A 15,241-nucleotide genomic window follows, 5' to 3' on the forward strand; every position below is an offset into this window, starting at 1 on the left:
ATTTAAGATATTTTTGGAATATTATATTCACTTTACATTGAGACATTTTTTCATTTATATATAAATGACAAAATTTTATTTTTTTTATTCAAATGTAAATACTTAAAAATCATAGATAAGTTTTAAAAAATAAATAAGTAAATTTTGAAAAAAAAATTAATAAAATTTCAGATTTAAGGTGTTTAACAAATAAGCTCTAGGATGACATCTCACAATATAGTGCAAGGTCCTAATAGCTAGCCATTAGATCATTACTACAGTTGAGTATGGTACCAGAAAAATCTTGATGATGAACAAGGCATGTATTCGTATATTTTCAAGTAAAAGAAATGAATGAATAATGTGTGCTGTGATTCATTCATTCAGTTTTTATGAGTTTTAAGTGCTAAGTATTTCTTTACAGTTTTCATTAAATCTTATCAAAATTTTAAGTGCTAATATATGTCGTATTTGTCAACATTAGAATATTATTTCGTTGACTCTTCTTGCCCCAAGGTGGCAAAGGAAATTTAACGCATTTGGATTTATATGTCACCCTTCGTTCAATTGGAGAATAGGTGAATAGAGAGTCTTTCTTTGGTGCTTTTAAGTAAACACAATTCACATTACAAAAATGAATAATGTTTTTAGATTGCTCAAGACTTATACGATAGGTGATATTTATCCAACAACCACCTCAGAGTCAATTTATTAACAAGGGAATGGAGACAAATGAATGAAACAAAAGGAGACACTACCTAATCTGCACCCTATGCTTATATAATTGGACCTCCCAAATCATATTCTTTTAAAATAAAACGGTTGTAAATGCCTTATGTCACCCTTAGAAGAAAAATAAATGTAAGCAGATATCGATGTCAAACAATTTATTCTAACAATCCAATAATCAACCCGCTTACAAAATCAACAACCCTCAAATTATGCCTTATCAGTAGACGAAGATGTGTACGCAAGGATGCCGGGGTGCTGTTCAAATCGAGCCATGTCTTGTTTTGATAATCCCACCCATGCTTCTATTCCGTCAGTCTGACAGCCATCGACCAGAACTGCAGCCTCCGTAAACCTGGTGCCAACGCCAATGCTTACGGGCTTTCCCCACCCGAAATCTGCTTCATAAAACGGCATTTTGCACCAACTACTTATCACAAACACCTTGTTACTCTTCGGTGACCCCTGAGCTTCAACCGCTTTGCGTATGTTCAGTATCTCACCTTCTACATAAAGCTTCCTCACAAATTGGTCATCCACCATCCTTATCGATTGGTGAAGTTGCCCTGCTAAACTGCCGTGGTTGATTTTCTTCTCATGATCATGATCACGATCAATTGGTAAATTTAAAAATGCTGCTGAGCAGATATTGCCAAAAGACTCTTCTGGCAACGGTGGATTCATTCTCTTCCGCAAATTCACAGCAATGATTGCTGTAACATGCGTAAGAGGAGCAGTAGTAAATTCTTCATCACCATCTCTTGATCCTCTGTATGCTGCTAACAAAGCCCCCAAAATAACAGAGGACACAACCTCAACACGCGATGGACGACCCAAACCCGGCTCAGCTTGGACGATCTTTTCTCTTAGAGAAGCTATCTTTTCACCTTCAAACGTAAACCTCTTTACCACAGAATCTAACGAGAACAATACCAGACCAAGATTAACCGACATGTCTGGTAAATCTTGAGCAGGAAAGATGGAATTGCTATCGTAAATCGCGTGCTTAAAATCATTGGTATCACCAGCACCAGCACCGCGAGCATGTAAACCCCATGTTTTCAGAAAGTTAGCCGCTGTGGCTGCATCAGCTACTTTATGATGAAAGCAAACACCGATTGCCATTCCACCGCAACCGAAGTAATTGACCTGGACGATTAGGTTGTGCTCAACTCTTGTACTTTCATGTGGTTTGCATGGTATTAGCTGTTCGAGAATATTAGTTTTCGCTTGTTGTATGACCTCAGACATGTCTCCCCTGTGGAAGTGGGCTTCAATGAAGGTGACACCATGGTCGTCACAATCAACAAAATGATTGTCTTTGAATTGTCCTGCAAAAGGATAGAAATGGGTTAATGTTTCCGAAAGAGATTTTTTGAGGCGCTCAGAAGATGCTCCAGCCGAGTAAAAGAGAATGATGGAGAAGTAAGCACCGGGATTTAACTGATCTATAAAAGAAAGCTTATGGGTTCTTTGGTGGTCTGGTGTTGGAGAAGATGGTTTGATGTTTTCTGTGGAACTGATACGCAACTCCATTTCTGATTTTGCTTTGATTCGGTCAGAAATGTGGAAGTTTTATAGAGGGGTGGTCAACAAGGTGGTGCATATCTCTCATGAAACAACATTTTGACAAATGACACAGTTGTAACGGACGATTAAAAGATTTAATGAAATTAATTAATGTGGAGACAAAAGCCATCATCACTACCTATTAAAAAATTGAAAACTAAGACTGCAGATTGAGTCTGTCCAGTCCAGTTCGTCATGCATCTACCGGATTGCTTAATTAAGCCCCACTTGTAGCGAAAGCAAAGGCCTGGGGGATCCATCTCCTCACACCAATTTTGAGGCATTTCCAGTAAATGCAAAGGAAATTGTCATTGTAATATAAAATTTTCCAATTAAACCTTCTATAAAATGTGTAAAATTCAATCATTTTCTTGTGAATTGTCCACGGTGCGCGTCAACTGGCCGCCAGAGTTCGACTAAGAGTAAAGAGAACGCCCAAGTGATTGAATTACAGTTGTGGAAAAGAAATGGAAATTCCCTTGTTTTCAGGGTTTTGACTAAGAGCGATAATACATTCATAAATTCTCGTATAATCTTATTTTGTACAAATTGATATGACATTAATTCATTAGTTGAATGAAAATATAAAATAATAATTAGTCGTAAAATTAAAAGACAAAATTAGTACAAACTGATGTGACATTACTTATTTTGTACAAACTGATGTGACATTAATTCATCATAATAATTATATCAGTGTCTAGGGATTAAGAGAGAATTGGTCCTTTTTTCTTGTTTCAGAAAAAAGGGTAAGTTCACGACTTCACATTATACTCCAAGACCAGCTGGCAATTTTAATCTCAATATTTTATACAAAATTTAAGTATTTGACAGTTGACATTGTATCCTACAAGCTGGCCACGTTTATCACTCAATAAAAACGGGATTTGTATTCAAGTTTTTGTAGCCTTTCCCTTCAACATATTGCATCAAAAAAGCGAGAAGTCGATAATTAATCATTTAGATGATTATTTTAGACTGAATTGCTTAATTACAGAGAATGGTTAATTAGTAGAACGTGCTCTATAAATTAAAGTATGTGTTTGATAGGCTTCAATTTTCCAGTTAATTTTGTACACATTGTCAAGTTTGCTCAAAAGTCAAAACTATTCCCCCCAAATGTTTTCGCTCTAATCTTTTAGAAGCATGTGATGTCCACTTCATTTTAGAGTTATGATATGCATTTTGTTTTGTTATTAAATAAAAAGAAAAGCGAGAGAGATTGAACAAAGTCTAAATTAATTTTTTTTTAACTCCTACATTTTTTTAATTCAAATTCTAATTATCTAACAAATAAAACTATTTAGAAAGCATTCAACCAAACTCTAGGGACAACAGGAGCAACTTGAAAATCATAAATTTTAGTAAAAGAATAAAATAATTATTTTATTAAACATTGTAGCACGTGAACGTGTATGTGTTCGTGTGGAGAGATTTTAAAATACATTTCTTGTATTACACCCACTTAATTAATGTATGATATTTGTGTAATTTATTTTGAAAAAATATCATGTAATTAGTAATTATATTTAATTCATGCACACTTGTGATACATTCATTAAATAGGTGTAGTACAATAAGAGTACTCTAAAATCTCTCATTTATGCGTGAGAGAGTGATTTTGAGCATCATGGTTACAATAATTGAAGCTCTAAATCCCGTTTGGTATTGAAGTGCGTAACTTTTAAAGTACAACTGTTATAAAAAAATTGTAATTATAAAACAAAAATTAATGGTATATATAAAAATAATTTTTAAATGATAATTTTGATAAAATTAGTACATATATAATAAAATTTTGATCATATAAGGGAAAATTAATTAATTTAACATCAAGTTGTAGCAGCTAGTGTTTACCAGTTGACCCATGGGCTTAAAGAGTAAAAAAGTAAAATAAAAAGTAAAAATTTTGTTAAAATAAAGAATAGAAAAAATTAATTAAAAAAAGTTTGCTTTTTTACCTTTGTATATTCTAAAAACATTATGAAATTTGACAATCACTCTTTGGTTGAGTGTTTGACAGTTCTTTGCTCAATGCTCCATTCATAAGGTCGAGATTCAAGATTTCTAGTCCCCACGTATGAGTGCATTGCAGAAGTAAATTAATAGTAGTAAAACTAAAAGAAACAGAAACATTATTAATTATTAAGAGAAATGATAGCTTTCTAATATTTGATAATGTTTTCAATTCCTAAAATTCGAACGAACGCACCAGGGCAGTCTGTAATTGTCAACGCTCCGTCCTTAATTTGGCTCATCAACTTATTGATTTTGTACAAACCTGACATTTCTTACCGAACCAAACAAAATCAAAGCAATATATTTTGTATAAACCTGACATTTCTTATCGAACCAAACAAAATCAAAGCAAAACTCCGTAATTGCCAACGCCAGTTTTTTCTTGATGGATCTCCGTATCACTTGCATAGAAATTATCAAACCGCCGTCCGTTACAACTGTGTCATTTGTCAAAAAATTGTTTCATGAGAGATGTGCACCACCTTACCGACCCTTTATAAAACTTTCACATTTCTGCCCGAATCAAAGCAAAATCAGAAATGGAGTTGCGTATCAGTTCCACAGAAAACATCAAACCATCTTCTCCAACACCAGACCACCTAAGAACCCATAGGCTTTCTTTTATAGATCAGTTAAGTCCCCGTGCTAATTAGAATTAGATCTATTGATTTGGAATGTTTGTTTACAGAGAAAATCTGAGCAAGAGAGAAAGAAAATTTATTCTTGTTATTATTAACAGAATGGGATCACCAGCTTATATATGTTGCTTGCTGGAATCTCTTTTACACACTCATCACTTTCACGTGTATTTCACCTTTTTAGAGAAGCTAAATAACAAACTAAACAGACTAACGACTACTTTGCTGACTGGACTGCCACGTCACCATAACTGAATTAACTAAACTAATGCTGTTAACACATATTCTTATCATCCCCCCTCAAGCTTAAGTTCGGGGAAGAACATTAAGCTTGGTACGAAGATAAGCAAACTGATCAAAGAAGAGGGGCTTGGTGAGAATGTCTGCAAGTTGTTCTGAACTAGAAACATGACTGATAGTCAGTTGCTTCTGTGCAATGTGCTCTCGAATAAAATGAAGATCCAACTCAATATGTTTTGTACGAGAGTGATACTTGGGGTTGCTAGCTAGTGCCTCAGCACTCTGATTATCACAATACAAAATTGGACTGTGAGTAGGCTGAATATGCAGCTCTTGAAGCAAATAAGTAAGCCAAAGAATTTCAGAGGTTGCTGAAGCAAGAGCCCGATATTCGGATTCTGCTGAGGAACGAGAAACAATTGTCTGTTTCTTAGAAGACCAGGAAATAATGTTGTTGCCTAAGAAGACACAATACCCTCCAGTAGACTTTCGATCATCTGGATCAGCTGCCCAATCAGCATCAGAAAATGCTGTTAAAGTCACTGATCCTGAATTGAAGAACTGAATTCCAAAGTGTGAAGTAACTTGTAGATATCGAAGAACCCTTTTGCAAGCTTGCCAGTGTGCAATGGTTGGATGAGCTAGGAACTGACTGAGTTTGTTTACAGGGTAAGCTATGTCAGGTCTGGTAAGCAACACATATTGAAGAGAGCCTACAATGCTTCGATACAAGGAGGGATTATCAAAGGCTGTACCACTGTCCTTTGTAAGCTTAGCACCTGGACTCATAGGAGTGTTAAAACCTTTGCTGTCAAGCATATTTGCTTTGCTAAGGATATCACCAATGTATTTGGCTTGAGATAAATGCAGTCCCTGAACAGAGGGTGTCACTTCAATACCAAGGAAGTAGTTAAACTCGCCCAGATCTTTGAGTGCAAATTCTGAATGAAGATATTGAATAACAGCCTCAAGATGTTGAGAATTAGAACCAGTAACCAAAATGTCATCAACATATATAAGAAGGAGCACAATATCATTGCCAATATGTTGAATAAACATAGAAGTATCAGATTTGGAAGAATGAAAACCTTTATTGAGTAAGGAACCCTTCAGCCTCTCATACCAAGCCCGAGGAGCTTGTTTGAGACCATATAAGGCCTTGTTTAATTTGCAAACATAAGATGGATGTGCAGAGTCTATAAAACCTTGTGGCTGATGCATGAACACATCTTCTTCAAGCATGCCATTTAGAAACGCATTATTAACATCCAGCTGTCTAATTTGCCAATGATGCATCACTACGAGGCTGAGTACAACTCTGACTGTGCACGGTTTCACAACTGGGCTGAAGGTCTCAAAGAAGTCCACTCCTTGAGTTTGATGGTAACCCTTGGCAACCAACCTAGCTTTATACTTGGAAATGCTGCCATCAGGATTATACTTCACCACATAGACCCACTTATTGCCAACTATTTTAGCAGCACTGTCAGAGGGTACTAGAGTCCAGGTTTGGTTCCTTTGTAGAGCATCAAATTCCTCCTTCATAGCATGAAACCACTTAGGATCATGCAAGGCACTTTTTACACTGGCTGGCACAAGATTTTCAGTAGCTGCCAGATATGATTTGGGTTTAAAAACACCAGCTTTAGCTCTAGTAATCATTTGGTGAGATGGTAAAGAAGATGAGTGAGGTGGTTCAGCTGAAAAATGAAAGGAAGGAGAAGGCTGTGCTGAACTGGAACTTGATGGAGAAGACATTGTTGGCTGAGGATTAGGAGATGATGACTCTACAGTGCTACTGTCAACCTGAGCAGAACTTTGAAGAAAGGAAAATTGTACTGGTGAAGATGAGACATCAACAGTGGAGACTGATGAAATAGAGTGTTTCAAAAATAATTCTTTGTAAGGAAACTCAGTTTCATTAAAAACAACATGTCGAGCAACAAACACTTTACCAGAGGAATTTAAACATTTATAACCCTTGTGAAGGGGACTGTAACCAATGAAAATGCATTTTTGAGTGTGAAAGTTAAGTTTATGCTGGTTATAAGGTCTAAGGAATGGAAAACAGGAGCAACCAAAAACTCTGGGAAACTGGTAGTCAGGTAGTTGATTATGTAACTTCTGAAATGGAGATAGATTGTTTAGAACTGAGGTGGGCATCCTGTTAATGAGGAAAGAGGCAGTGTGAAAGGCTTCCCACCAGAAGGAAAGAGGCAATTGGGATTGAGCTAGAAGTGTTAAACCTGTTTCAACTATGTGCCTGTGTTTCCTCTCAACAACACCATTTTGATGGTGTGTGTATGGACAGCTATACCTAAAGCATATACCCTATTGCTGAAGAAAGGTTTTAAAGGCTATGAATTCACCACCCATATCTGACTGTAGTGTTTTGATAGACAAGGAAAACTGTTTTTCAACAAGAAGTTTGAAGTGTTTGAAGGTTTCTAATGCTTCTGATTTTGTTGTGAGAGGAAAGATCCAAGAATATCGTGTGAAATCATCCACAAAGGAGATATAATATCTGTATCCATTCATAGAATATTCAGGAGCTGGTCCCCATAAGTCTGTATATAGAAGCTCAAGTGGTGCTTTTGTTTTAATGGTAGTAACAGAAAAATGAAGCTGATGCATTTTGCCATATTGACAGGCATCACAAAAACTAATGAATTGATTTGAAAAACAATGCGTAGAAAGACTCTTAATAATTGTTTGCAAAGCATGTTTATTAGGATGACCATATCGATTATGAAGTAACTGAACTGACATCTTTCCAGTTCTAGAAGAATTTCCAGAAACAGAATATGCAAAAGATTCAGTAGTATTTACACTGTGCAACTTTGACACATGATTATTTGACTCTGGTAGAGAGTTTACAACTTTATTATCAACACACAAAGACAGCATGGAACTTGGTTTAAAAGAATTTGGATTGCAATCTGCAGAATGGGGAGAGAACACATCAAGTGACAGTAGCTTGTAAAGACCATCTTTAACAATCCCATGTGCCAGCAAAATTCCCTTCTTCTTGTCCTTAATAAAACACATGGTAGAATAAAATTCAATGATTATATTGTTATCCAAAAGAAGTTTAGATATACTGATGAGATTTTTGGTTATTTTGGGAATACACAAAGTATTGGTTAAGGATTAACAGGTGCCAAAAGAAGTAGAAAGATAAGTGCAGCCAATATGTGTGATAGTGAGACCTTGACCATTACCAACAAACAACAATTGAGTGCCATTATAAGGGTTACCTTCAACCAAATTTTGCACACTGTTGGTGAGATGATGAGTGGCTCCACTGTCCAGATACCACCCCTGATCAGCAACTCCTTCTGAAGTAGCCATATAAGCTGTTCTTGGCCCTTGATTTGGCATTGGAGAATTTGGAATAAAGTTTCTGTTAAATCTGTTTCTGCAATCTGCAGCTGAGTGGTTTGGTTTGAAACATATTTGGCAGGTGATATTTCCTCTGCCACCTCCTCTACCAAAACCACCAGAGGATGCTGGATTTCCACCATTAAAGCCACCATTTCCAATAAATCCACCAGTATTACCATTAAATCCACCAGAGTTTGAGCCTCTACCTTGATTTCCAAACCAGCCTCTCTCTGAATTTTGATCCATGAAGCCACCTCTGCCAGATCCATAACCTCCTTTGTTGTTGAAATTACCATTTCCATTTCTATTTACAAAATTTCCATTCCAATTGCCCTGATTATTATTATTCCAATTAGCATTGTTTCCTGACTTCTTTTGATTATTGCCAGTATTAGCCACATTAGCACTAAAATTCAACTTAGTTTCCTTAGCTACACCAGAATGATTACTCTCAAGCCTAGCTTCATGAGATAGCAGCATAGAATAAGCCTAATTGATACTTATTTTAAGAGCATTTGCTTCAATATAAACCACAACAGGGTAATAAGACTATCCTAGACCTGAGATCAAATGTGTAATGAAGTCAAGAGAAGAAACTGAACTTCCAGCCATTGCTAATTCATCAGTTACTGACCTCAGTTTACAAAAATATTCAGTAATGGACGTGGATCCTTTCTTAAGATTGTTTAACAACATCTTTAAATGCACTTTCTTTGCTGCTGTTTCAAATCCAAATTGTTCCTCTAGACTTATCCAAAGCTCTCGAGAGGTTTTAGAATTTACCACAATGCTTAAGATCTCCACAGTGATTGAAGACAGAAGCCAGCTCAAGATCATCTGATCTTGCCTTTTCCAAGTGATGCAAGCAGGATTCTCTGAGACAACCACTGCATTTGTGCTTGTTGATTCTCCAGTCAGCAGCTGGTTTGGACAGGTACGTGATCCATCAAGAAAACCTTCCAGATCATTTGCTCGAATGGCTGAAAGGATCTGAGATTTCCATATGGTGTAATTCGATCTGTCAAGCTTGATTGGTGTGGTGAAAGTAAATGTTGAGATTGCGGAAGAGACATTTGTACTAAGACTCGAAGAGGCCATGATCATGAAGTGATTCAAGGCTCTGATACCAAATTAGAATTAGATCTATTGATTTGGAATGTTTGTTTACAGAGAAAATCTGAGCAAGAGAGAAAGAAAATTTATTCTTGTTATTATTAACAGTATGGGATCACCAGCTTATATATGTTGCTTGCTGGAATCTCTTTTACACACTCATCACTTTCACGTGTATTTCACCTTTTTAGAGAAGCTAAATAACAAACTAAACAGATTAACGACTACTTTGCTGACTGGACTGCCACGTCACCATAACTGAATTAACTAAACTAATGCTGTTAACACATATTCTTATCAGTGCTTACCTCTCCATGATTCTCTTTTACTCGGCTGGAGCATCTCCTGGGCATCTCAAAAAATCTCTTTCAGAAACATTAACCCATTTCTATCCTTTTGCAGGACAATTCAAAGACAGTCTTGTTGTTGACTGTTGATGAGCATAATTTATATACATATTTTACCCTTTATTATATAATTGCTAGTTAATTTTATTTATTATTTTTAATTAATTGAATTATTTTATTGAATAGAGAATTAATTGGAGATTATGGATGAAAAGTACATAAAGAATAGTAAATGGATAGCATTAAAGATCAAGTCAATTTGTGGGGGCAATTAAATAGATGTGTATGAAATTCAATCCGAAGAAGCTGAAGCCAATAAAGTGAATTCTCCATGCTAGTGTAAACAAAGAAGAAATTTAAAGCTAAAGTGGCCAGCACGTGGGAAGCAAATGCATGGCATTCTAATATTTGGAAGCAATTTAAAGGGACCCACACTTGGCTTTCACAATTACAAAAGGAATCCTAAAGCAATTCTAAGAGTGATCACGTGTGAGAGCAAATCAAGTAAAAGGCCAAGCCTTTTGGCTTTAGGATTTAAGAGGTAGGGTCCATTTTAAATATTATAAAAGAGAGTTTTTGCTTTTGGAGGGTGTGGCTGGACGGAAAGAAGAAGAGAGAGCCGCCAGTGGAGGAGAATTCGGCTTTGGAAGAGAGCAATCCGCAGCAGCAATATTTCGGCTTCCCATGACTGATTTTATTTCTTTTGTTGCTCTCAATTCAAGTATGTCTAGCTAATTTTCTTACACTGAGGTTAAGGATGAAACCCTATTTAATAAAATAATTATCTTTTTATTTAATTAATTCCCTATATATGTTCTTTGATGATTATGGTTTTTATTTCACATGATTAATTGGATGTTAATAAAATCTTTTCATCAATTATGTCATGCATTATTGATTGTTAGGATTAATATTCAATTAATTCTATGCTTGAATCTATAAAGTTTATACATGATTATCTTTGATTTTATGTCTTTCATTAAATTGTTTACATTGAGTGCTTAGGAAACTTTGACTCTTTGTTATTCAATATGTTTACATGAGATTCTTAGATGTCATATTATTAAGCAGAAAAAGAACCTACATTAGATTTAATTACTTGGGCTTAATTGTTATATTCATGAGATGACATAGATTGATTTCGAGTTGTCACTCTAAAATTAGGGATTAATTAATAATTAGATAATTACTAGTTGAATAGTGGTGGATTCTGAAACCTTGGTAATTCTTATCTTATTGAATTCTCCTTTATTTTAATTGCTTCTTTAGTTTAATTGGTTTAATTTTCTTAAAAACTCAATTTGCTCAACTAGGTTAGAATTAATATTAATTTTAGATTTAAATTAGACTTTTCAATTTATAACAATCCCTGTGGGATCGACCTCGTTACCACTATTCTATCTCTAGATTCGTGCGCTTGCGAGTACATTAAAATTTTCACAACAACTGTGACGAGCATGGTGTCACCTTCATTGAAGCTTATTTGGCCGAAGAAGACATGTCTGAGGTCATACAACAAGCAAAAGCTAATATTCTCGAACAATTAATGCCATGCAAACCCCATGAAAGCACAAGAGTTGAGCACAACTTAATCGTCCAGGTCAATTACTTTGGTTGCGGTGGAATGTCGATCGGTATTTGCTTCCACCATAAAATAGCCAATGCAGCCACAGCAGCTAACTTTCTGAAAACCTGGGGTTTACATGCTCGTGGTGCTGGTGCTGGTGATACCAATGATTTTAGGCACGTGGTATATGATAGCAATTCCATCTTTCCTGCTCAAGATTTACCAGACATGTCGGTTATCTTGGTCTGGGATTGTTTTCGTTGGATTCCGTGGTAAAGAGGTTTACGATTGAAGGTGAAAAGATAGCTTCTCTAAGAGAAAAGGTTGTCAAAGCTGAGCCATATTTGGATCGTCCATCGCGTGTTGAGGTTGTGTCCTCTGTTATTTTGGGTGCTCTGTTAGCTGCATACGGAGGATTAAGAGACGATGATGAAGAATTTACTACTACTCCTCCTAAAAATGTTACAGCAATCTTTGCTGTGAATTTGCGGAAGAGAATGAATCCACCATTGCCAGAACAGTCTTTTGGCAACATCAGCTCAGCAGCATTTTTAAATTTACCAATTGATCGTGAGAAGAAAATCAACCACAGCAGTTTAGCAGGGCAACTTCGCCAATCGATAAGGATGGTGGATGACCAATTTGTGAGGAAGCTTTATGCAGAAGGTGAGATACTGAACATACTCAAAGCAGTTGAAGCTCAAGGGTCACCGAAGAGTAATAAGGTGTTCGTGATAAGTAGTTGGTGCAAAATGCCGTTTTATGAAGCAGATTTCGGGTGGGGAAAGCCCGTAAGCATTGGCGTTGGCACCAGGTTTACAGACGCTGCTGTTCTGGTCGATAGCTGTGAGACTGACGGAATAGAAGCATGGGTGGGATTATCAAAACAAGATATGGCTCGATTTGAACAACACCTCGGCGTCCTTGCTTACACTTCTTAATTTGTAATCCTCATCCAAGCACATACTTGACCGATAGTTACTCACTTTGGTTTAGAAACTTACTCGTTTCAATAGGTACTTTTATTTCTAAAGGTGAATAAGCACTCGTGTAGTTTTTTGTGTGTTTTACTGCGTAAGATTGTGATTTGGATTGTTTTGAGATGAGGATTTTAAGTTTTTAACTTAGATATGTTTTTGTTTTTTGTTTTTTTTTTTCAATTTTGAACTTAATTTTTAGTAAATTACTCATTCCATTTGATTTATCCTCGAAGATCTAGAGTCAAAAAGTAGTTTTGGATTCACTCTTTATGATCATTTTTCACAAAGTTCTGATCTGTAGTTATAAAAAACAAAAATATGTGTAATTAATTCTTAACCATAAATTATTGTAATTGCATGAATAGTATTTAATCTTTAAAAAAATCAATCCAAATTCTAAAAAGTAACATTTATTGTTGTCAATTTAGTAATAATACTTTCAGGATTAGATAAAGTGCGACACATAGTTAAGAATTTGTACCGAAATTATCAGATTAAGCACTTACAAGAGTTTTGATATAAGTTTAATAATAAAAAAATTATAAATTAATGGATTTAGATTATTTTTATGGATTCAAATATTTCCACTCATACTTTCATGCTTTTCTTCCTTTGGTCCAATAACAAGCCCTATTTCAATGTGATGGGATCGCAAAACTTTTTAGTTTTTAAGACGTGTTGTTTATACAACTCTTAAGCCCTTGTCTATTGGATTAAAACGGATCGGCTTCCAATTATAATACAGACAATCGAGCAAATTGGGGATTAATTTATAATTCTTTGCCGGCGATCAGTGCTAGGAACCATCTTTCTTGTGAGCATCATCTTGAACTGCAAATTATAACCGAGGCTTTTCTGGAACATTTAAAAGCATGCGGCGTCACTTCAGAATATTTAATTAATAATGTTTCATTTCATCTGGATATCAACTTCTTGAATCCCGTATATATGTTAAAACTCCCACAGCCGTTGCCTGCTTGCCTTACATCGAGTCTAATTAAGCAAAATGAAACTCCTTATCACTTGCAAAGAAACTGTCAAACCATCTTCTCCAACACCACACCTCATAAGAACCCATATGCTTTCTTTTTTTTTTCTTCCCTTGATCAGTTAGTTCCCGGTTCTTATTTTTCAATCGTTCTCTTTTACTGAAGACCATCTCATCAAAATAAGACCACTAACACTTCCAATCACCTCGAAAAATCTCTTTCAAAAACATTAAACCGCTTTTATCCTTATGCAGAACAACTCAAAGAGGAGCTCTATGTTGATTGTAACGACCATGGTGTCACATTCATCGAAGCCCATGTAGCAAGTCATGACATTGATAAGAACATACGCAAGTTCAAATGAGAAGCAAAACCCAACAGCAAGCCAATAACGAAAATGCATGGGCACATGCAAGTAACCATGCAAGCCATGCATGAGGTGGGCATCACGTTCCTTCAAGGACTCTTCAAATCAACGGAAAGCTTACTACATCAAGCCGTATTGATGAAGAATTCAGATTTAATCATGTTTCCTTTAGGATTATTATTTACTTCGAAATTATAGCTAAGTGGTTTAATTGATTTTAACTACTTTATTTCATTAATTTTGTCTATAAATAGACTCAAATATTTCAATAAAAGGATATCAGACTTTTATCTAATTTGATTAGCAATTGCGGTAGTTCTCACCCTAAGAAGAACAAATTAATTACTTGTTATTTCCGCTAATTCTGACTGGGACCTATCAATTGGTATCAGAGCTAGGCAAGGATGACAACCAACAAGGAACGCATCGAACGGATAGAAACGGAGCTCGGGGAGATGCAAGATAAAATGCAGCGCATGGAGTTAGGAGTTAACGACAAGTTGGCTCACATTGAAGAAACCTTGAGCAAACTTGCAGAGTCTTTCCATACATCCAAAGACGCACCTAGCATCAACAACAACATAGCAACATCGCGACCAAACCGAGAAGACAAGGATGGCAGACGGCAGCAGTTTCAATCAAGAGTGGCAAAACTGGAGTTCCCACGTTATGCCGGCAACGACCCCACCGAGTGGTTCAACCGCGTCGATCAATTCTTCGAATACCAAGGGTCAACAGAAGACCAAAAAGTTGTCTTGGCTTCATTCCACTTGGAGGGAGAAGCTAACCAATGGTGGCAGTGGCTTAGGAAATCTTATCAAGAGGAAGGACGAGACGTTACTTGGGAAATCTTCATGGAGGAGCTATGGGCGAGGTTTGGGCCAACCGATTGCGAGGACTTCGACGAGGCGCTATCTAGGGTCAAGCAAACCGACACTCTTCGAGATTACCAGAAAGAATTTGAGAGGCTTGGCAACCGGGTTCAAGGGTGGACTCAAAAGGCTCTTGTCGGCACATTCATGGGAGGATTGAAACCCGAGATATCTGAGGAAATCCGGCTGTTCAGACCGAGAACTCTTAAGGAAGCGATCAGTTTGGCAAGAATGAGAGATGAACAATTGCAGCGCCAGAAGAGGCTGGTGAGATCACCGGATTTCAGCCGTTCACCGCCACCACAAATCTTCAACAACCGCGCTTCACCAACAGAACCAATTAAAAAGCTTTCTTGGGAGGAGATGCAAAGGCGAAGAGCTCAAGGCTTGTGCTTTAATTGTAATGATAAATTCACTGCAGGTCATAAGTGCACAAAACCACAGTTGT

The 15,241-nt window shown here is 36.4% G+C and overlaps 2 protein-coding genes across 2 annotated transcripts; one reads left to right on the forward strand and one right to left on the reverse strand.

Annotated features, from left to right (window-relative positions):
* Positions 1–918: 918 nt before the first annotated feature.
* LOC102623263 (stemmadenine O-acetyltransferase-like) lies at positions 919–2,244 on the reverse strand. Its single transcript, XM_006482316.3, has one exon. It carries the CDS (start codon positions 2,242–2,244, stop codon positions 919–921), a length of 1,326 nt encoding a protein of 441 aa, XP_006482379.1.
* Positions 2,245–11,516: 9,272 nt separating this feature from the next.
* LOC102623563 (stemmadenine O-acetyltransferase-like) lies at positions 11,517–12,526 on the forward strand. The gene is made up of 2 exons (XM_025100120.1): positions 11,517–11,768; positions 11,864–12,526. The coding sequence occupies exons 1-2, from the start codon at positions 11,517–11,519 to the stop codon at positions 12,524–12,526; spliced, it is 915 nt and encodes a 304-aa protein (XP_024955888.1).
* The last annotated feature ends 2,715 nt before the right edge of the window (positions 12,527–15,241 follow it).

This window comes from Citrus sinensis, chromosome 6 (assembly GCF_022201045.2).
Source record: "Citrus sinensis cultivar Valencia sweet orange chromosome 6, DVS_A1.0, whole genome shotgun sequence".
In the NCBI taxonomy this organism is placed as follows: domain Eukaryota; kingdom Viridiplantae; phylum Streptophyta; class Magnoliopsida; order Sapindales; family Rutaceae; genus Citrus; species Citrus sinensis.